This window comes from Mustela lutreola, chromosome 7 (genome assembly GCF_030435805.1).
Source record: "Mustela lutreola isolate mMusLut2 chromosome 7, mMusLut2.pri, whole genome shotgun sequence".
Classification (NCBI taxonomy): Eukaryota; Metazoa; Chordata; class Mammalia; order Carnivora; family Mustelidae; genus Mustela; species Mustela lutreola.
Window position 1 is genome coordinate 52,679,882 of NC_081296.1, and position 24,613 is coordinate 52,704,494.

The window sequence follows — 24,613 nt, forward strand, 5'->3', positions numbered from 1 at the left end:
ATAGAAATAAAACCACCAATTTTACAAGGGCTATTAATTTGGACAAACACAGGTGGGAAATCATTTAGATAGCATTTTTAGTTACATGAAGTAGAGAGACCTGTTGGTTAGATAATCTTGCTGATTTTGAAGCTTTGTTTACTGTTCATTTTCCTCCCAGGACGATACCATTAGAACTGAATTTTATTCTTTTAAAATTTCATGTATATTTACATTTTATTATTTTCCATAATAATCTAGGTTTCAAGGAGATGTATTTCCAGTTTTCATTCTTGAGAACACCAAACTGTAAGTTCAATGTTTTTCTGGTTATACCAACCATACATTAAGAAAATCTAGTCAATATGAATTTTTGTATAAAGAAAAAATATTTAAGTATCTACAATTCTATTGCCCAGATAATACAACTTATTTTTTTCTAGTCATGTTGAGTGTGTGTTGAGTTGTTATTTTTAGGATTATGTGAATATCTATATTGGCTTTTCCACTATATCTCATTATATTTTAAAAAGCAGGTGCTCTAGGAATCATACACATCCAGTCATTTACAGTCTACTTAAAGTTATACTGTACCACTTGGTATATAGTAACTACAGTGACTATCAGCAGAGTGAATCCCTTTATCACCATAAGACATGACATATATTGAATATTCCATAAGATAATGTCATAATTTTTGTTTTGGGCAATTACTTAAGAGGAACAAAAGTAGTCTTTTATATTAACTATTTACCACATATTCTATTTCTCCTTCATTCCTGCAGATCCAGTTTTCTCTGTGGTATTATTTTTCTTCAGCCTGAAGAACTTCCTTTAGCCTAGCTCACATAACAGGTCTGCTGGCCAGGATTCTCTTCTTTTATCTGAAAATGTTTTTATTTCACCTTTCCCCCTGAAGGATATTTTCACTGGATATAAAATTCTGGGTTGACAGTTCTTTTAACAATTACAAGGTGTTGTTTGCATGTATTCTTTGGTTCACGGATTGTGGTAAAAAATATATGGTTTTTCAAATCCTTATTCCTCTGTGTCATTTTTCTTTAACAGTTTTCAAGTCTTTAAATTTTTTCTTCCCAGCAGCCATTTTATTAGCAGATGGGCATTTTCGCTTTTTAGCAGTTTGCTTATGTGTGTGTAGAAGTGGTTTTCCTTGTGTTTATTCTGTCTATAGTTTACTGTGCTTCTTTTATCTGTAAATCTAAATCCTTCACCAAATTTGAGAAGTTATTTCTTATTTACTTGTTTCTTCATTATTTATTTCTTCAGGTATCTTTTCTACCACAATCTTTTCCTCTCATACTTCTGGAACCCCAATTATATGTTATTCCTTTTAATACTGTCCCACAAGTCTCTGAGGTTCCGTTCATTTTGCAAAAGGTTTTTCTCTCTCTGTTCTTCTAATTGGATAACTTCTATTACTCAGTCTTTATGTTCAGTGGATTTTTTTCCTCTATCTTCTCCATTCTGCTTTGAACCCATCCAATGACTTCAGAGTTTTTGTTTTTTTTTTTAGTTATAAAATGTGCTTTTTAAAAAATAGTTTCTATTTCTTGCTGACAATTCCTTCCTTTTCATTTATTTTGAATGTGTTTTTCTTTAACTTCAGGGAACCTAGTTATGATAGTGACTTCAGAGTTTCTGTCAGGATAATTCCAACATCTGGGTCATCTCAGGGTTGTCTTTCCCTTGAGAACTGGTTTTATCAATTAACCAATTACTTGATAAATCAAGTAATTCTGGATTTTATTTTGGCATTGTGAATGTTATGCTGTGTGGTTGGGTACTGTTATAATATCTTGGAGAACACTGATGCTTTTGTTAAGCAGGATTTGTTACTGAGTTATGTTCAGTTATGTTCAGACTGTAATTTGTGTTTCAATTTTTGTAGACAGTGACTTAATTCTTAGTCACTTCTGTAAGACTCGTCTCTGCTGGTTCACTTTTATCCTATGTTATGTGGAGCTCAAGAACTAGGCTTGATACTCGTGTTGGCCATTCACAGAATCTGGGAATCCCCTTCTCTCAGATTCCCCTCAAACTCTCCAGCTCACAGATGTCCACTTCTCTGGCTCCTCTGTCCAGGAACCAGGGGTTTTCTCTTGAATTTTCATCTGCCAGAGGTGTCACACCACACTGTGACTGGAGCCTGCTCTTGGGGTAGAGATGCATAAGAAAAGAAAATGGGGGATTCACATCTGTCTGTGTTGCCCCTACAATCTGCCTGGTTCTTCAGAATCCTTAGATTTTTTTTTTTTTTTTTTTTTTTTTTGCATTTTTTCTGGGGTTTTCAGTTATAATCAGTGGGAGGGATGGGCTTTAGCAGCTTTATGTCTCCAGTGGAGGTAGGACTATCACCCTCACTTTTATTTTGATTTTTTAAAAAATATTTTATTTATTTATTTGACAGACAGAGATCACGAGTAGGCAGAGAGGCAGGCAGAGAGAGAGGGGGAGGCAGACTCCCTGCTGAGCAGACAGCCTGATGCAGGGCTTGATCTCAGGACCCCACGACCATGACCTGAGCTGAAGGCAGAGGCTTTAACCCACTGAGCCACCCAGGCTCCCCATTTTGATTTTTTAAAAAAAGATTTATTTATTTATTTGAGAGAGAGAAAAAGAGAACCCACAACACACACACACACACACACACACACACACACACACGCACACTCTGACACCCCGCCCCCCATGAGAGGGGCAGAAGGAGAGAATCTTAAGGCAGATTCCCCACTGAGCTCAGAGCCTGATCCCACAACCCTGAGATCATGACCAGAGCTGAAACCAAGGGTCCGATGATGCTCAACTGACTGAGCCACCCAGGCGCCCCTCACCCTCATTTTTAAAGATGATATTTGCTGGGTGTAGGAAAATACAGTGACGGTTATTGTCCTTCAGTGCTCAGAAGGAATCTTTCCAGGGTCTTCTGATATCAAAGAAAAATTCAGGTGATCCTAGTATTTAAATTAGCAAGAGGCTTCTTTGTTCAGAACACAAGTGGCAGTTTCTTACTGTTTTTCCATTTGAAGGTAAGATAGCTCTTTGACTACTTTTAAGATTTCCTCTTTGTATTCCATTTCCATCTGTCTTAAAATTAGACCCATAAGTATGGTTTTCTTTGCATTTATTCTGCTTGACATTTGTAGATCTTCTAAATATGTGAGTTGCCATTTTTAATCACTTCGGGAAAATTTTTGGCAATTCACTTTTTAAATGTTCCTTCTATCTCATTCTGTCCTCTTCTGGAACTCAATTACATCAGTGTTAGACGTTTTCACTAAATCCTATATTCGTTTTTTTAATTTTCCGTTTGATTTCCAATCTGCTTCAGAGTGGATATTTTCTACTGAGTTTCCATCTAGTTTATGAACTTTCTTTTTCTGTATTTTGTCTGCTGTTAAATCCAACTACTGCATTTTTAATTTCATGTCTTTTTCGGTTCTCAAGTTTATACTTGATTTTTTAAAATAGTTAATTATCTGGTGAAATTTTCTACCTTTGCAGCTGTTTTTCTTCAGCTTTCCCTTGATTTTCTCGAACATATTAGAATTATTTCAAAGCCTCTTATTTAAATACTAGGATCACCTGCATTTTTCTTTTGTTTTTTAAGTTATGATACTATCTCTGGGTATGGCTATTTTTAATTAAATAATATAAAAAACTATAAGGACTCCAGATGATATTCTGTTCCTCCCAAAAGGACACAGTTTTTCATGTGTCAGATAGTCTGACAGTCCAATCACAGGCTGACCTGAGTCAAGCCTAGGCTGCAGTTTTGGTCAGGTGTAGTCCAACTCTGGTTTGCCAATGCTCCTAAGGCATGGCTCTGCAGGGCTTCCAACAAAGGGCTTGGTGTGGTTGCCAAAGCTCTTCCGGCTTCTATCTCTTCCACCCGCCCCTAAAATTTATGAACTCTTTGTGACTATTCCCAGCACCACGAACTGCTGAAAACTCTTCTTTGTCAGAGACTTTCTGCTTACCTTTTTAGTCTCCTGCTTCATGCAGTATCAGTATTTGGAAAAAGTCTTGAAGGAAAAAAACCAGTGAACCTGAGGACCCTCAAGCCTCCATTTTTGTCTATCCAGTTCCACAAGATCCAAAAGCTCTAGGTCCCCCACTAGCTCTCCTCAGTCCTTTAAGGCAAAACCTGGATTTGCAACCCCTTGCTCTCAACAAACACCATTAGGGGGAAGCAGCTGTAGAACTTTGGGCTCATCTCTGCAATTCTGGCTAGAATCTTGTACCTCTACTTTCTAGTTGCTTTAGCAATTCTCTGATTACTTTAAACAGATTTTTTATATTTCATTTAGTTCTTTGCTCTTGGGAGATGTGTATATAGGTTTATCACAAGCTACTCCATCTGAACTAGGAGGAAAAATCCTATGTCAGCCAGTAATTTTTGAAGGCATGCTAGACACTACCTGAAAAAAAAAAATCTGCATTTTGAAGGAAATAATAAAGCTCAGTAAGCATTTTCATATGACACTGATTTTTACTCCAGCTACAAGTCATTTTCTTTTAAAACTGTACTTATAATATGTTTGTAACATAACCTTAATGAATTTTCATTCCTTATTATCCAAGTTCAAGTTGTGATACTTACAAACTTTATGCATTCAATCTTTTTGGTAAAGTCGTGTTCAAGGAGCATGGTAAAAACGGACATTTTTGCAAGAAATGTACTTTGGTAGTGGAGGAAGGCAAAAGGTAAAGTAGAAAACTTACTTTAGATGACGTGGTATACATGGTGAATCTTGAATACCATTTGCTGGCTTTCTCTGCAACTCCTTTCCCAGCAGTGAACATACTGTTCCTTAGAACATCTAGTTTAGGTACCAGCAGTGTATCTAAATTAAATGAAGGTGATGAATGAGTTAATGCATCTTGAGATTCTTCCCTAAATGGGCAAGAAGGTGAAAAGGCTGGAGAAGACCAGAGTCTGTCCCGTGGTCTCTCCTCAGTTTTTGTATAACTTTTAGATTTGGTAAGTCTCATTGGCCTTGGAGAATGGGGAGGCAGGCTAGATCTTCTGCACGCCTTGACCAATGTTGGACTTTTCTTACTGGTTGATTTGTCATCACATGCCCGTTGTAAATCAATGCTTGGCGTGCGGCTGGTCAAAGGACTGCTCATGTTATTCATATACATCACAATCTCTTCGGCTAAGTCACGCCTGGCGGATGGTGTTGAAACACTTCTGCTATCTTCGTCATCCTCTTCTTCCTCCTCTTTTTGCTGCTGTTCAGTCTCAGCAACCAAAAGAGAGAGGGGATCAAATCCTGTGGCAACATCCGTTTTTTCAGAAGGTTTTACTGAAAAGCTGCTGCTCATACGCTGAATCCTCTTGGGGTTTTGCAAAGCAGGGTAACTCACTTTTGACCCATCTGTCTCACTGTCTAAGTCTTCCAAATCAAAAATAACAGGAGAATCCACTTTATCTGCCAAACCATGAGAACCATCGAAAGGTGTATCGTCATCACTAAATTCCTTTTCTAGACTGTCTCTTTTTGATCTTAAAGGTGGCTTCCCAATATCAAGACTAGTTGGTCTTGTGCTTTTTGAGATAACGTTTGAAAGAATTTTTGCATCAGCTCCTAGTTTTTCGACCATATCTCCAGGGTTTGCCTCCTGGTTGATTCTATTGAGCATGAGTCCCATCAGCACTCCTCCACTAAGATTGCGGTTTCTGCTTCCCCAGGACAGTTGTTGCTGCAAATTAGGTTCGTTGTCACTTTTATGCCTTTTCCTGAAGCACCTACTTTGACTGTTTCCTGTTTCATTTGTACCTTCAAAAGATGACAGTAACAGCAGCTCAGATGTACTTTCTGAAAAAGAAGAAGAGTGTTTTTAGCAATGAAAAATGTAATGTGCAGATATATCTTAAATATTTAAAATACTAGGAATGAAAATGATAATAGCAAGTACTCGCGGAGTGCCTGCTATTTGACAGACACTATAACTAGGCACTTGACTTACATTATCTACTGTAATCATGCCAACATCCTTATGGGATGAGGGGAAACTGACACTCAGACAGATGAATTAGCTAGCCCGAAGTTACCCAGTCTATAAGTGACGGAAGTGGGATTCAAATATAAAGGGTATGTGCTGAGACATAAGCATGTGCTGCTTTTTAAAACTTTTAAATTAAGATTAATATTTACCTTTATTAGAATGGGAGATACAGGCTTTCAGAGAAGAAATACGTCACGAGAATAAAAGGCAGGGGGAATATGGTCAGTGAGATTGTAGTAGCATTATATGGTGACAGATGGCAGCTACAACTGTGGCGAGGACAGCATACGTAGAGAAAAGCTGAATCACTGTTCTGTACGCTGAAACTAATGTAATACTGTCTGTACTCAAAAAATTTTTTTTAATGTACCTTTCTTATATTAAAAAATTTTTTAATGTACCTTTCTTATTTAATAATAATAATACATTTATATTAATTCCACTAAATTTATTAGACAATGGTTATACAATTGTGGTTAAACTAGATGACCTTTAGATTCTGAATCTTCTACCTATAAAAATGAAAAACAAAACCAAAAACGCTAAACTAAACCAAATAAAAGGCAGCTATGTTCACTTTATCCATATATAAGGATTATTTTAAAACTCTAAATCTTATGACTATAGATGTTGCTAAATAATTTTACCTTTATTTTATATATGGTTTGCAAATTTATACCAGTTAAATGTGAATGGCTATTTTCTACTCAGAAACATTTCACTGCTTTTTGCCAAATTACTCAGGAACTAATGCTGAAAGCAGCAAGTCAGATTTCTGATCACTTTAATTGTCCTTATTTTGTGGGAGTCTTCTAAAGCATTAGTCTAGGTATGGTATTGTCAACTATTCTTTTTATATGCTTATCCAACAGAACTAGTGTGCTATAACAAGGCAATTACTAAAAATGTGCCTTTTTCCTGCCATGTGATGCATTTAGGTAACAGGATAGGCCGTAAAAGGGAATACTGGAGACCATAAGAGCCTACAAACTAGTAATGTAATAAGCATATACCATTAACAAGGAAAATAGCAAAGCAGAAAGGTAAAGTCTATTCTTTGTCTCTTTATCACCTATGACTAAGGGCATGAGAAACCAAAAGTATACTTTCTTGGAACATTCTAGGAAACCTCTGCTTGACGATCAAATATCATCAAAGACCTGAAGGGAGCTTATATCCTAAAACAGTACACTGGGATTGCACTTAAATCGGTGGGCAGGGGATCCCCTTGCAAAGTCAAAACCATGTTACGGCCTGAAGACAAATAGAGCTGGTTATCCAACTATACCAGGGGTTGCCGAACTATGGTTCTGAGCCAAATCTGGACTGTGGACTGTTTTTGTACAGACACAAAGGATTTTACATTGACAGTCACATACTACAAAAAAGAACAGGTGACAGAACAGTATGTGGTCTACAAGGCCTAAAATACTATCTGGCCATGTACAGTTAAGTTAGTCCAATCTCAGGTTCACACACATGCTAATTCCACCAGACTATGCAGGGTGCTGCATGCCTCTAAGACAGAGCCAAAAACAATTTCAATTCCTTGAGTCAGGCGGTTCTATGACATAATTCTGGCCAGTAGTGTTAAAGTGGTAATTACTGAAGGTTTCTGGAAAATTTTTGTTTTCCTGATAAAAGGGGATAGATGTGGTTCCCTTCCCCATTTTTTTTCTGCCTCACACAGACAGGTGATGCATGAAGTTGCCAGTGCTCGTATTATAAATATGGTCAGGTCCAGAGAACTGATGGCGAAGCCCTGGAATTAACATCTTGAGCAACTGTTTACCTTTGAATTTCTTAATTGAGGAGAAAACCCTTGATGTGTGTAAGTGACTGCTAATCATATTTCCTGAGTCTTAAGCTGAAAGAATTCCTAGCTGAAATACTAGCCTCTTTTCAGATTTAGAACGTTCTATAATCCCTTCCTACCGTATAGCCTTTCACACATTGCTTCTCTCTGCCTGGAAATCTCCCAATTCCTCCTTTGCAAGCCCTGTTCTGATTTGTTGCTGACTCAGACTTCATATTTGCTAAGGAAGTCTTCCATGACCAACGAACCCCCCCAACCCCAGGACACATCCATTTATTTTATGTTCTTGTAGAAACTTACAGCCCTTCTTCACAGTATTTAAGCTCAGAGCCTTTTTACATTTACTTGATTATTTGATTAATGTTTTCTCATCTCTCCCACCTGCTTTCTCCATGAAGGCCTAAGGGACTGGACCATGGTTTTATTTATTTATTTATTTTGCTGTTCCATATCATATCCCCAGAAACACCCAACATCTGGTTACATATAGCAGGAGCTCGAGGAATAATTAGTGAATGAACACTGTCTGCTGGAAAACAACTGTCAAATAGACCACCCCAGAATATGACACAGTATAACATATTAGAATATAACATACTATAGCTAAATATTGTAGCTAAAGATAAAAAGTTAAACAGCAACCAGAATTAGGCTTAGAAAAACATCCCTGAGTAGGTTTTATTTCAGAATAAATTTTCTTGTGGTTCAACTCTCAGTTATTCAATATACATTTATCAAAATGTTAAATTCTCAATGTAATCCTGAAGTAACTATAGAGTGATGATTTTATTTCAATATTGAGTTAAACATGAAGATATCTCTTTCACTCCAGTATCTTTTAGAAGCTATCAGATACATAGCTATTCATATATATATAGCTATTCATATTATACAGTTATATAAAATATCCATATGTTGTACTACAAAACATAAACCTAAAAAAATCCTTTGACTCCTTGCATGTACTAGTATATAAGAAAAGCATTATTGAAAAATAAGTATTTCTATAAATCCCATATACAGTAGTGATAAATCCATAGAATTTAACAGATGGGAATGCTTTCAAGCCCCAAATCTCAAAGATGAACTAATAACTCTAATTCACACCTAGGAAACCTCTATTATAGGCTTTTAAAACCTGACTTGTTAAGCATAAAGGGTAACCAAAGACAGATGATGAGTCAGATGCTGAATACTATGACAAAATGCCAGGATCAAAGGCGATTCACAGACCTGTACCCCTGGGGATAAAAATATATTATATGTTTATAAAAAATAAAAATTTTTTTAAAATGCCATGATCAAAGGATGGTTTACAATCATATTAAAACAGGGGTCATAAAAAGCAGATCTTCAGAAAAAGGCGAGCATGAATAGACAGTAATGAAAGAACAATAAGGCAAAGGCTACCAAAGGCAAGTTATTATGGGTTATAATTAGACAATGACTAGGTTGTGAGGCAATTCCATGATCCCAAGAAAACAAATTTTAATGTTTGAGTTGTAACAAGGATCTAAGAAAGAAATGCAAAGAAAGTTACAGAGCATTTAACTTTTTTTTTTTTTTTTTTTTTTAAAGAGCTAGAGCAGGTGAGTCAGCACACTTTTTCTATCAAGGGCCAGACAGTAAATGTTTCAGTCTTTGCAGGCCACACAGTCTCTGTGGCAACTACACAGCCCTGCTGATGGACTGCAAAAGCAACCAGACTGTACAAAAATGAGTGAGTTGTCGTTGTGCTCCAGTAAACCTTTGTGAACACTGATGCTCGCCTTTCATGTTAATTATCATGAGTCACAAATACTATTCTTTTTCTAATTTCTTCAATAATTTAAAAATGTAAAAGCCGTTCTTAGTTCATGGGCTTGTATAAACACAGGCTGTAGGCCCAGTGTGGCCCATGGGCCATAGTCTGCCTACCCCTGAGCTGGAGACATATCTCACTATGCTACAGAACAAGGATCACTGTAGCAAGGCCATGTATAAAAAGAGAGCTTACAGCCTTGATAGCTCAGTCCTTCAAGATCTGTTTAGATCCCATGTGATACAGAACTGAGCTAATACCAACATAAAATAGCACATAAAATAGCAGGCTTGTAACACTAGGAGCTTTGAATGCTATGTCTATTTAAGCCCCCCAAAACTGCTCTGATGAAAAATTTGTGAGACCAAGCATTCTCTCAAATCTAAAACCGACCTTTTCATTAACTAGTTGATAATTTACATGACCTGCCAACAGCCAGATTATGCCTTAATTTTCTCATTAAAATAGTGCTAATATCCCTTCATGAATATAAGCATTGCTGTATTAGTAAACATGAAATAATATATAGAAAGCACTTAAAAAAATTTTTTTTAAGATTTATTTATTTGACAGAGAGAGAGATCACAAGTAGGCAGTAGGCAGAGAGGCAGGCAGAGAGAGAGAGAGAGGAGGAAGCAGGCTTCCCGCTGAGCAGAGAGCCCGATGTGGGGCTCGATCCCAGGACCCTGGGATCATGACCTGAGCTGAAGGCAGAGGCTTAACCCACTAAGCCACCCAGGCGCCCCTAGAAAGCACTTTTTTTTAAAAAAGGATTTTTACTTTATTTGACAGAGAGAGATCACAAGTAGGCAGAGAAGCAGGCAGAGAGAGAGGGAGAAGTAGGCTCCCTGCTGAGCAGAGAGCCTGATGCGGGGCTCAATCCCAGGACCCTGGGATCATGACCTGAGCCAAAGGCAGAGGCTTTAATCCACTGAGCCACTGAGGTGCCCCTAGAAATCACTTAAAAAAAAAAATTTATATCTGTTTTAGAGAGAGAGAGAGAGAGATCATGAAGCGGGGGGGGGGGGCAAAGAGAGGGGGAGAGAGAATCTCAACCAGACTCCCTGCTGAGTGTGAAGCCTGACTCGGGCTTGATCCCATGACCCTGAGATCATGACCTGAGCTGATATCAAGAGCTGGATGCCCAATTGACTGAGCCTCCCAGGTGCCCCAAAAAGCACTTTGAAGAGAAAAAATAGGTATTGTTATCTAAACTATCTTGAGGACTATCCTTTTGCTTCTGAAAAAAGTATGGACAATAATGAAGATTAGAGAACTCTATGCTTCATTTAAAAATTGGGGGTGTAAGTTACCCTCAGATGGATCATCTCACCTGCTCCCATTTCCCCCTTCCAGAAAGTCCCAATAGTCTAAACTCAAATGATGGTATGTGGCTTGTAGGTTTGTCCTTATACTTTGTTAAAACAAAAGCTTGAACAAAATATATTATAAAATATAGAATTCAAGCTACTAATCTATACAGTGAGAGGCTATGCAAATATATAAAAAATAATCCTAGAGATTTATAAATATAGAAATATAGCTACAAGATATTCTGCATATAAAAGAGGTATACTATTCAACTCACCTGTGCTTTCTCCTGATATTTTATCAGCACCATTGTTATTTGTACCACTGGAGCGAACTATACTGGAAGAACTTTGATAATTGAGCTTAGGAAGACAATCAGCACTTCCTTTGGTACTCTCGCTCTCTGACACTGCAAAGATTAAAATGGAAGTGTTAATAACGATAAAAGCTATAAAGAAGCTAGTTAGCTTTTATTTATTTAGCTATTATACTATTACAGAAGGAATAAAGAGAAGTAGCTTTTAGTTGTAAATATTTCTATCTGATAATAAGTGATAAGAAAATATCAAATACCTCTCTATTTGCTGATCACAAATAAATGATTAAACTTATTTGAGGCCTTAAAGTGTTTCAACTTACTAAGTACTGGTCATGCGTGAGGTCCACACATACATTTTACATTTCTTCTTTGGTCGTGAAACACTGCTTTTGATGGAGGTAGGCAAGGGAGGGAATATGAGTTGCAGACCATTAACACAATCACTAAATAAAAATATTGTTAAACCTTAGAAAAGAGTCACTGTTTGAAGAAATACATATATATTTCTACTATAAGAAGCATAGTAATTGATCAGACAGTGTTGTGTGACTGAGGCTGTACACGTCACACAGTAAGTATGCCTGGGTGGTGCAGTTGGTTGGCATCTGACTCTTGGTTTCGGTTTAGGCCGAGATCTCAGGGTTGTGAGATGGAGTCTCGTGTCAGGCTCCACGCTCAGCACGGAGTCTGCTTAAGATTCTCTTTCCTTCTCCTTCTGCCCTACCCTTCCTCCCTGTGCTCTTTTTCTAAAATAAATAAATAAATCTTTAAAACAAAAAAGGTTCACAAATTTATTCAATATCAACTTAAGAAATACCTACAGGAACTAGAATCACTCCCTTTCTTATCTTTTTCTTCTTGAATTTCCTCAGTAGATATATCTCCTCTTCTAACTTCATCCTTAGATAATGAATTATATCCAAGATCAGACTGGCCACCTAGGAAAAAAAAGAAAAAGAAAGAAACAAAACCCCTATGTTGTTTATCATAAACTTCTTTAGTGAGAACAGCTGGAATTAGAAGCAACATATTGGTGTCCAGGTTTACTTATGAGAAATTTTCTGGATAACATCTAATTGAAAGCATTCTTTTGTTAGCTCTCCTCCCCCATCACTATTAATGCAAGAAAAAGATGATCTCAAAATAATTTGTTTTTGGCTCCATACTGCAGTCAAAAGTGATTATGTACATTCACACTACTATCTGGGCTTCTAAAGTTACAGACAGACCAGACATTCTTTAGGCCTATGACGTTTCTAGGTGAAAGTCAAAGTTCCAACTAAGCAATGCAGAAGAAAAATCTGCAGAGAATTCATAACAGAACATTCACACATAGATCACTGGAGCCAAATATCTAAATGATTCTACCAAAGAAAATGAGTTTATTTAAATTTATTGATAGGTAGTTACTTTCTCTGAAAATTCAGTTGGATAATTATTGAATTGTACCTGAGTATAAATACACAGGAATGAGAAAAAAATTAGGCAAACATTGCACTGATATAAGAAAAAAGGCCCTCTGTAGTTTCAAATTGTTTTCACTAGATTAGCATCAAAACATAAGGTTTTAAATCCTAGTTCTCCATCTTAGGAGACATAATTTTAAGTAAACCACTTAACCTTTTGGTTTAGATTTCAAGTCCCCAGATTTCTAACACACAGAGCATGGTTATGATTATATGAGAGAGACTATATATGGAACAGCTTTATAAACTGGTAATGAACTGTATAAAGAAATTTATATTATCACTAGATATTTACTTTAATATCTGTTATGATTTTGATTTGGTATTTTTTCTAATCAAACTTTTGGCTCTGTTTCAACAGAAAATAAAATTTAAAAATATGAAGACAATCTTGATGAAATTCATGCTTTTATTAGATTCTGTACTGCTTTAAAATAGACTTTTTAAAGTCCATAATTAAAAACAAAAGATAGGGGGCACCTGGCTGGCTCAGTTTGAAAAGTGTGTGACTCCTGATGTTGGGGCTGTGAGTTTGAGCCCCAAATGGGGAGCAGAGATTACTGAAATAAAAATGAGACTGAAAAAAATTGATTTCTTCATTTTTAAAAAATATTTTATTTATTCATTTGTCAGAGAGAGAGAGAGAGCAGAAGCAGGCAGAGGGAGAAGCAGGTTCCCCACTGAGCAAGGAGCCCGATGTGGGACTCAAGCCCAGGACCCTGGGATCATGATCTGAGCTGAAGGCAGACACCCAACGGACTGAGCCACCCAGGTGTCCCTGATTTCTTCATTTTTAAGAGCGAATGCCTGAGGATGACTACTATAACTCCGATTAAATTCACATTGCATGATAAAAAACTAAAACTAGCTAAGGAAGAACTATGAAAATTACATTTCAACACAATTTGTTTACATTTATTACTCTTCAAAGTAGGCAAAAGGAGAGACAGACCAAGATAATGTTACCATTTGTAGAGACAGAAACTTCATATTTCATTATTTATGCTTGGATTTTTAAATTTAAAATTTCTGTCTGTTAAGAGGTGTCTCTTACACTCTGTTCAAAAGTCATGGGATGCCTGGGTGGCTCAATCAGTTAACTGTCTGCCTTTGGCTCAGGTCATGATCTTGGGGTCCTGAGATTGCACCCTGAGTCAGGCTTCCTGCTCAGCAAGGAGTCTGCTTCTCCTTCTCTCTCTGCTCCCCCCTCTCCCCACCACTTAAGTTCTCTCTTGAAAAAAAGAAAAAAAAAAGTCATGTGTCTTTTAAAAAATGTACTAATGGAAAGGACAAAATCATTCAAGAAATTGTGTCAATTTTAATTCTTAGAGAAAACTTACATACAAATCTGATATTTTAATGAAATTAATAGTATCTTCAATTCTAGAATGCTATAACTTTTATATGTATTTGAAAGTTTTTTATTATACCTTTTTAATATAGTTTAAGACTCACAAGAAATTGAAAAAATAATACAGTACAGAGAGTTCCTGTGTACTCTTCACCCAGCTCCTGTCAATAATATTATCTTACAAGAAACATAACACACTGTTAAAACCAGGAAGTTGATGTTGATATGTATTAGTAACTCTGATCAGGGCTATTAAGTTTCTTTTTTAAAAAACTCTAATAACATTTTCATAATTACGAACAAGAATTTACCCTAGGAAAGTGACAAGATACAGAGATCTGTGTGCCATCCAGAGTTAATTGGATTACCATGGACTAAATACTTGAATAAACTCTCTTAAACTTTTATCTATTCTAATAAAGAATGAAAAAAATAGCATATAGTTATTAGACAAAATATCAAACAAAGTACCTAACATATACAATTAAAAAGTGACAGTTAACCTAAATACATCACTGAGAATTAAAATCTCAAAAAGACAAACTAGCAACTTTATTTTTTTAAATGTACTGTAATAAATGTATACATAAGTACACACAAACCTGTACTAGATCTATCATCAGTAGCATATACTTTGATTAAACCCGTATTAAAAGGTGCCTGCTCCACAGTGTGTGTCCCATGACCACTATCCATGCTGCCATGACTAACAGCATCCAGGTCACTGCCATCTGCTTAAGAACACAATTTGACAGCATTTTACTACTCAGGCAGATACCAAAAATACACATTAGTTTGTTGCTCAAGCTAATAATCCACTCATACTGAACATGAACGTGCCACATAATTAGCAAATTACAACTATGATAATTATAACTACTATGAATTATTAATGGATACTAAAACAAGATCACCAAAGAGTGATAATTTAACAGTTTAAGAAAAAAAGTGACTTAAGGTATTTTTTAATGGGAAAATAATATTAGAATTTGTTTAATGGCAATAAAAATTAGAAATCATTAAGTATTTTGAAACCATTTAAAATTTCTAAGAAATGTAAATTATAACTAGTCAATTAATTTCTTTTTTACAAAGTAAAATAAGTACATCTCTTAAGAATCTTTAATTACCTGAGAGAGTGGTTTGTGATAAGTGTGTGTGTTTCTTTAAAGCTCTTTTGAACTGTGCTACTCCTAAAACAACGTTCCTTACTTTTGTCCAAAGAAAATAGCCACTACGACTTCTTGAAGGCCAGGTACTTTCCAAAACAGCCTATTCGTTCAACAAAATAAAATAATTAGTAAAACAATATGTATCAGTGAATGCACATCAGCTTTATAGTCAAGCCAAGAATATCTACATTGTACAACAACAAAATGGAACAAAAAACTTACTTGATTTACAGAATATATTTTAATACTCCAAAATCAATGCCAAATAAACCCTGAGTCAATAATTTCTGCCATTAAATTAAGGTTGTACAATCACAAAAGTTATACTCGTTTCTCCATTAACTCAAAGTAATTACCTTATTATAATAACCGTAAGTGATGGCATTGGGGTCAATACCAGCTTTCTGCATTTCAAAAAGTACTCGAACTGCAAGCACCGGCTGATCATACTGCCCACAAAGCTGCATAAGAATGCGGTAGCACACCTGAAAACACATAGTTCAGAAGTGTTTGGAAACAAGGTATCTATGAACTTAGATCTAGAATAAAATAGTGCATTTTTAAAAAGAATCGTTACCTCATCAGGTGGATCCATCTTTTTTGACTGCATTTTTTTAAGGACATCATAAGCTGTTTTCAGGGCCCTGACTTTTGAGTGACACACTTTCACATAAGCTGGCAGACAAATAAACCACAGTCCATAACAATGGCGCAGGAGACACCTAGACCACATTTGAGGAATGGAAGAGTACCTCTTGGCAATTTTATGGGCTGATTTAATTTCCTAGAAAAAAATGCAAGGGTCTCATTAATAGAATGTCACACTTAAGCATCCTTATTTAACTGAATCATGAACAAGTGTAAGTCATATGCTTTTATATACTTCCCTAACAAAATATGTCTATAATTAATACATATTCAAGCCTGTGCTTGAATCTGTATTATAAAATATGTGAAATAAAGTTCCAAGATAAGAAAACTAGTTAATTTTTTGAAGTCACATTACTCTAAATTATTTGGGGGATGTTTTGAGGAGCATAATAATCTAGCCATATATATGGGGTAGTAAAATATATTAAGGGAGGATGAGTGTCATATTTATTTTTGTTCTAACACTTGATTACATGAAGAATGCAAAATTATCAAAGCACCTGTTTTGTTCTTCTGAACATGGGAGAAGGGCTACTAGGACTACTTGATTTTGAAGGCAATTTGTTCTTTCGTGTTTGTAGAAATCCTTCAGGTCTCTCAAATAAATTGTTTCTAAGAACTGGAAATCCATTATAGCTGTTTTTGAAAAGAAAAAAAAATCTCAAGCACACATAGATGATCATACTGGTCACAATCTAAAAAAAAAACCTGACCAATAACATCTTAACTTAGAGTCTATTTTAATTATCTTTCTCCATCAGACTATGATATACACTCAACAAATATTCATGTTAATGTTGCCTTTCTTGCTATCGTGTAGCAGCCAAATATGAACTCAAGTATATATTTTAGAGGTAGGAAAGTGAAAGATTTAAATTTTGCTGAATTTGTCAAAAACACGTGAACTTTGTAAGTTAGTATTCACGTAAATATACAGCAAACAGATAATATGACAGCTGGTAAAAGGCCCCAAATCAATACTCTTTCAGACAGGATAGTCATTAGTATTTTTGCTTTAGATTAAGATATTACCACAGAACTGTCCTCTTCAAAAGATACAAATAACGTATTAACACACTCCAGGATAAACTCTTATATTATCATGAATTGGTTTATCCGGTTAGCTAAGCAGGTTCTGGCTCTCATTTGTCAGAAAGAAAATCGAAGAGGTAGAAAAAGAAGAAGAAGAAGAAGAAGAAGACGACGACGACAACAACGACGACGACGACAACGAAGAAGATGAAGATGAAGACAAAGAAAAAGACGGGGGCAGCAAAAAGATTAGAATGAATGGCCCTATTGGGAATGTGAAAGGTAGCTGCAGCTAGGAAAGAGCGATGCTAAAACAGAAGAAGCCCCTGAGCATCAAACTGAACCTACTTTATAGCCTTCCTAAAGGTATAACAGTAGTTTCGATTAACTGAGAAGAAAACCAGCTATAATAAAAGATGGTAAACTGTATCTGTTATACATTACCACAGGCAAATTCAGTAAAGTGAAAAAATAAATATTAAATGTTAAGTAGGAATAAAATAGCAAAGAAGTTCAGGAAAATTACAACCTGTAAAAAGTTCATTATATGTACATGGTGTGATAATAAGACCATTCTGTGTATCTTTTGTGTGTGTGTGTGTGTGTGTGTGTGTGTGTGTTAGTCACCATACAGTACATCATTGGTTTTTGGTATAGCATTCCATGATCCATTGTTTACGTATAACACCCAGTGCTCCATGCAATCTGTGCCTCCTTAATACCCATCACCAGGCCCACCTGTCTTCCCACCCCACTCCTTCTAAAACTTTCCGTTTGTTTCCCAGAGTCCATAGTCTTTCATGGTTCATCTCCCACTCTGATTTCTCCCCCTTTGTTTTTCCCTTCTCCTAATGTCCTCCATGTTATTCTTTATGTTTCATAAGTAAGAGACCATATGATAACTGACTTTCTCTGTTTGACTTATTTCACTTGGCATAATCTCCTTCAGTCCCATCCAAGTTGATGTAAAAGTTAGGTATTCATTCATCCTTTCTGATGGCTGAGTAATATTCCACTATGTATAAGGACCACATCTTTATCCATTCATCTGTTGAAGGGCATCTTGGCTCTTTCCATATTTTGGCTATTGTGGACATTGCTGCTATGAACATCAGGGTGCATATGGCCCTTCTTTTCACCACATCTGTATCTCTGAGGTAAATACCCAGTAATGCAATTGCTGGGTCATAGGGTATCTCTATTTTTAATTTTTTGAGGAACCTCCACACTGCTTTCCAAAGTGGCTGCACCAATCTGCATTCCCACCAACAGTATAAGAGGTTCCCCTTTCTCCACAACTTCTCTAATACTTGTTTCTTGCCTTGTTGATTTTTGCCATTCTAACTGATGTCCATTCTGTGTATCTTTTTTTTTTTTTTTAAAGATTTTATTTATTTATTTGTCAGAGAGAGAGTGAGTGAGAGCGAGCACAGGTAGACAGAGTGGAAGGAAGAGTCAGAGGGAGAAGCAGGCTCCCTGTGGAGCAAGGAGCCCGATGTGGGACTCGATCCCAGGACGCTGGGATCATGACCTGAGCCGAAGGCAGCTGCTTAACCAACTGAGCCACCCAGGCGTCCCCCATTCTGTGTATCTTATGGAAACTTACTACTCTATCATTTCACACAGACAATGTTGAATATGAGTAACCTCTCACTAAGAGGACACACTATGCTCACTGAAGACATTTAAGTTGTATTTCCAATGATGTGTATGATTGCAAAATTATATTGTTAGTCTCAACATAAGAAGTGACTTAGATTCTTTAAGACTCGGGAACTTTCTAAGCTAAGTAATTTTTTTTTTAATTAGAGGACTAAATCTAAAAGTAAAATTGCAAAAATAATGAATACTGTTATGCTGAAAATAAAAAATAAATTTAAAAAAAGAAAAAAAAAGTTAAAGTCAAAGCATAAAAAGAAAAACAAAACTATATTAGTGAAACCTGTTCCTAAGACAGTCTTAGAAGTGTAATGTACAAACAGATCAAAGAAATGAGATCTTGTTTAGAAAGAAAAAGAAGTGAGAAAGAGAGAAATTAGGAGATTTTAAACACCTCTGACAAAACCCAGATTTCTAAAAAGTGATCTGAGCAACATCATCAATAGAGGAAAATTAAGGGCAGGAACTGAGTGGCCTATGAATTAATCAACAACATTCATAAACACCTGTTGCACCACTTTTTCATCTGTAAAAAGAAGAATTTAATCCAAGTTATAAATGAGGGTGTCCTGAAAAATCCTTTTTCAATGAAAATAAACTGTGAACTAATGAATGATAGATGTGAAATGGTTTTAAAATCTTTAAAGTAAGAAAGTATTACCAGAGAAAGAAATCATTTAAAATCTAAAAGGAAGTGCCATTTTAAGTAAAAATAAATGCATACTGGAAACTACCTCTAGTAGGTAACAAATGTATGTGTATAATACACATCTGGATAGATATCCAGATGTATAATAAATCTACCTTTATGACAACCTTATTTCACTATGCTCAGAACTTTTCTCTTTCCCACTAGACTTGAAAGCAGGAACAATGTATCATTCAAACCTATATACCAAACACTTACTGCAGGATCTGACCAAATTTCCTAAGTTAACTGATTGATTCCCAGTAGTTCTGAATTTCCACAACTTAAATAAAAACTCACAAAAAAATAGCCCCCAAAATTATATTATTAAAATTAAGGCCACAAATATTGACTAACTTAGATTTAATCCTGTTGTAAACCAGGGTTACATTAATCACTATGTGTGTGGGAAAGGGGATGAAAGTGAGAGAATCAGTTAAAACGAGAAACAAAAATCAAAATCTGTAATAAAAGTGCTGCATTTTGGTGGGGTGAGGTCCTAACTAAGTTTAACCAACATTTATGAGAACAGATACTTATATACATATAGAGAGCTAACCAAGTCTACATTATGCAAAATTACAACTCTTTGCTTTTTATACCTCAAAACTTAGTAATGGATGTGGGATAAGCTTGCTTACCACCTAAAAATTAGGAATCTGTAAAGTTTGGATTTTTGAAAATACCACAGTCCTTAGAAAGCTACGTCACAGATGATGGATTGCTTCTCTCTTTCAATCTCAAACATTCTGCCTCTTGAATACCTGTACTGTAAAGGGGGTTCTTCACCATTGGGTAGATGGGGGATCTCAGGTGGTGTTACAAAAACAGTATGTTCACTTTTGAAAGATTCATCCAGTTCTATAAGTCGCATTTCACCACTCTTGTCCATATCCACCTGAAAAAGTTTAAAAAACATACATTAAGAAAAATACATTGGTTAGCCTAGAATTTGTCTATGGGGAATGGTTAAATAAAACATTTATATAGCTGGATATTAAAGAACTATTTAAAAAAATGAGCAAGTCTTCTATGCACCATTAAAAAAGATTTCTAAGATAATTAAGTAAACATAACAAGGTACAGGACAGTGTATACAATATATTATCTTTTGAGTAAAAAAGAGAGAAAAATAAAAACACACACTCATTTTTTGCTTGTATTCACATAAAGATATACTAAAGAATACTATGAAAAGTAATTTCCCATATGGGGAAGGGGTGATGAACGGAATAAAGGATGAGATAGGACCCAGATTTCCCAATGTATACCTTTTCATATTATTTTGCATTTTGAATAATGAGAATGTACTCAAAAAGTAATATTTTAAAAAAATGCACAAACCCAAGTGTATGTATGTGTTGAGAATACCTTGTTCTAGGTTTCATTTTTACTAAATATAAGATACTTCTCTAAGTTTTTCCAGTTTACCTAGAAGCAGATTTGAGTTAAAATTCCAATCACATCAGTATTGAAAGCACTTGAATAGTACAATCTCTTCTAGATACTCTATGGCAAGGTAATATTCACAAAAAGTGAAAACTTAGCAGACTCTAAAATGCCTAAAAAGAGCTCATAAGCTAAAAAGCACAACACTGGCATTAATTAAAAACAAACAAAAAGCGTATCATGCTTAGTGAAATAAGTCAAGCAGAGAAAGACAACTATCATATGATCTCCCTGATATGAGGAAGTGGTGATGCAACATGGGGGCTTAAGTGGGTAGGAGAAGAATCAATGAAACAAGATGGGATTGGGAGGGAGACAAACCATAAGTGACTCTTAATCTCACAAAACAAACTGAGGGTTGCTGGGGGGAGGGGGTTTGGGAGAAGGGGGTGGGATTATGGACATTGGGGAGGGTATGTGCTTTGGTGAGTGCTGTGAAGTGTGTAAACCTGGTGATTCACAGACCTGTACCCCTGGGGATAAAAATATATGTTTATAAAAAATAAAAAATTATAAAACAAACAAACAAACAAACAAAAAACCACAACAAGATATCATACATATGACAAAATTTAACCCACAGCACTTTATTAAGTTAGAAAGAATATCACATTACCAGTTGGAAATAAATGGGTGAACAAAAATTATAAAAAGTTAACTCTTTAAGATAAGGATTTAAGGCACAATATACCAAAAAAGGCCAAGGATAGCTTTAAAAATTTTTAAATTTTTATTAAAAAAAATGGACACTCACAGTGTTCTTACATAAATTGTCACTTATAATTTCACAGAACTACATGCTATAATCCCCAAGATTAAAGAATGTTTTTAATGATATATCCATATAGTGAGCTAGAAAACAATAAAGATGTTTCAGAATAATTAATGACATGAAAAAATGTTCACAAAGTAATGATAAATGACAAAAATCCATTTTACATATATTTTGATTCTAATTTTTTAAAAGAGTGAATATGTATGCCATATATACATATGTGTATCTATACACATATATATACTTGTGTTTTTCTCTTTCACACATGTATACTCTTATCAAAATGTTACCTCTGGGTAATGGTATTACTGCTTGTCTTTTCCTTATATTGTTATTTTCCAATCAAAAATAATATGTATTAGCTCTATTGGTTTTTCCACAAATTATAAAAGTAATCAATCTTCAGAATAAAAGCTTAAGCAAATAAAATTTAATAATAAAAATTTAGGCAAAGTAGAATATATTGGTTTTAGAATAAGTATTTAAATTCTGTTGAAGGATAGTTAAAAATCAGTATTAAAAAAGGATACCTTTCTTTCTAGCCTGTCAAAAAAGAACTTTTATATAGTGAAATTAGCAAAGATACAGTAAACTAGATAATCACATATCCTGCTGGTACTCAAAATAGGTAAAGTCTTCTTTAGAAAGCAAGATATATTTAAACACATCTGCCTTATTCTTATTCTAAGAAAATAATCTAACATGAAAAACATCTATCAGCATGAAAAATGTTTTTTTTTTTGTTTTTGTTTTTTTTTTTTTTTGCAGGATTGCAATAGCAATACACTGGAAGTCACCCATATTTCAAAAAAGCAGGTAAAGTATGATAAATAGATGAAATATACAATCATTAAAAATTAAAGTAATAAAGATCACACACAATCCTGGTTGAACAAGACAAATTAAACACAACAATTTACTTTCAATCCCTCCTGAAATCTCACCAAACTGAGAAGTAAGGGGATTGGAAACACACACACACACACACACACACACACACACAAAACAATGACCCACAAAGATAAAATGAACTGGAGAGAGGACAATAGCACAGCTGGAAAAACATTTTAGAAGCTGCAAAGTAGATTGATGTGACCTGTGAAAGCTGAAAGCCACAGATATGGCACTGGGGAGGGGATAAAGGAGAAAAAGCCAAAAATCTAGCCATTTTGCTCCAGAGTCCCAGAAAGATCAGGAATGAAAAGTGCTCGAATGACCTTGAAGATGGGAATGGACACGTTGCTGAAGCAGGAGAACTGGTTAAAAGCCAGTTAAGGACTCCCAGATCCCTAACCCAATTCAGTATTAGGGCACTACCTCTTCACACCGTGGCCATAGATGAGGTTGGGTCTTTCTGTGTGACCCAGAGGGACTCTAGACTTGAGGACACCAAGCAGAGCTGTGGCAGATGAAGGAGGTTAATAAAAACAGGTGAAGTGAGTAAAAACCTACACGATACAAGGGAAAGCCCTCAGCTACCTTCCCCATTCTGCTGTGAGAACACTGGCAACCAGTCTTAGACTCCTCAGGCTAAAAACTGGAGATAACCTCTTGGGGAAATTAAGCAGCCTAAAAGAAAAGAATTATAGACACTGATCAAACAGGGACTCTAATGAAATAGGTGAGTTCTTTTATGACCATCAATCTCATACCTAAGGAAACTCCAAGCCTCACCTTCCCATTAAAGCTCCAGTGAGTTCTTGTGCCTCATTCTTGAAATACTGACCAAAGATCACACAAGGAAAACTAATAACTTGAAGAAGAATAAAACAAACAAATATTAAAAGCAACACATGAGTAAGAAGAAGCAGAGACAGGGGATATGGAGAGGGTAGTTGGGTTATGGACATTGGGGAGGGTATGTGAAATGGTGAGTGCTGTGAAGTGTGTAAGCCTGAGGATTCACAGACCTGTACCCCCGTGGCAAATAATACATTATATGTTAATAAAAATAATTAATAAATTTTAAAAATGCCATTGGAGAAAAAAAGCAGAAGAGACAATGCAGAGGGAAAAAACTGCTCAAAATAACTAAAACAAATAAGCTTATTTCCATGATAAGAAGATGCTATAAAAAAAGACTTAGAGAAATTATAAATGTGAAAGAAGTCAAAATTATACTACAAAAGTCGGAAAAATAAACTTGAAGAAATCTCCCAGAAAGTGGAGATGAAAAACAGAGAGAACATGGGATGAAAAAAGTTAGGAGTATCAGGATAGGAAGGCCAGTGTCCAAGTAATACATACTTCAGAAAAAGAGAACTGAAGAAATGGAGTAAAGAAAGAATGGGATGCAGGAAAATTGCCCTGAATCTGAAGAAAATGAGTCCATAGAGTAAAAGGGCCTGCACGTATTCAACTCAACGAAGAAAAGATGGCCTCCACTAGGCATATCCTTATGAAACTTTAGAATATCAAGGATCTTAAATGCTTTCAGAGAGAAGAAAAAATCAGGTACAAAAGGTCAGAAATCAACAGAACATTAGACCAAATGGTATTCTCAACAATTACATTTGGAGCTAGAAGACTTAAAAATTTTACATCAAAAAACTAGCCTGTAAGACCAAGGGGCATCGCTCTCTTCGGAGGCGGCCCTGGCCAGTCAGTCTGACTTCTAATGCTTGGCATAGAATAAAGCTTTACATAACTTAAAAAAAAAAAAATTTTTTTTACATCAGCCAAATTAGCAATCAAGTATTGGGAGAGGGGGCACCTGGGTGGCTCAGTGGGTTAATGCCTCTGCCTTCGGCTCTGGTCATGATCCCAGAAACCTGGGATCCAGCCCCTCATCGGGCTCTCTGCTCAGTGGGGAGCCTGCTTCCCTTCCTCTCTCTCTGCCTACTTGTGATCTCTGTCTGTCAAATAAATAAATAATTTTTAAAAAAAAAGTATTGGGAGAGAATAAAGACATTTATAGACAGGTAAGGCATCAAAAAATGTTTATCTCTCATGTACGCTCTCTCACTAAGCTATTGGGAGATGTGCTCCATCAAAAGGAAATACACCTGGTGATTCACAGACCTGGGGATAAAAATATATGTATATAAAAAATATATGTTTATAAAAAAAAAAAAAAAAAAAAAAAAAAAAAAAAAAAAAAAAAAAAAAGGA

General features: G+C 35.6%; 1 protein-coding gene across 2 annotated transcripts in view; it reads right to left on the reverse strand.

Moving 5' to 3' along the window:
* DENND4A (DENN domain containing 4A) overlaps nt 1-24,613 on the reverse strand; it is a 130,983-nt gene that overhangs the window by 23,780 nt on the left and 82,590 nt on the right. For both annotated transcript variants that reach the window (XM_059180844.1, XM_059180843.1), the window contains 9 exons: nt 20,043-20,176; nt 16,400-16,535; nt 15,826-16,032; nt 15,605-15,733; nt 15,207-15,348; nt 14,679-14,807; nt 12,081-12,197; nt 11,218-11,349; nt 4,723-5,822 (listed from right to left, as the gene is read on the reverse strand). In XM_059180844.1, coding sequence (XP_059036827.1) covers nt 4,723-5,822; nt 11,218-11,349; nt 12,081-12,197; nt 14,679-14,807; nt 15,207-15,348; nt 15,605-15,733; nt 15,826-16,032; nt 16,400-16,535; nt 20,043-20,176 — 2,226 coding nt within the window. The remainder of the gene's footprint in view (nt 1-4,722; nt 5,823-11,217; nt 11,350-12,080; nt 12,198-14,678; nt 14,808-15,206; nt 15,349-15,604; nt 15,734-15,825; nt 16,033-16,399; nt 16,536-20,042; nt 20,177-24,613) is intronic.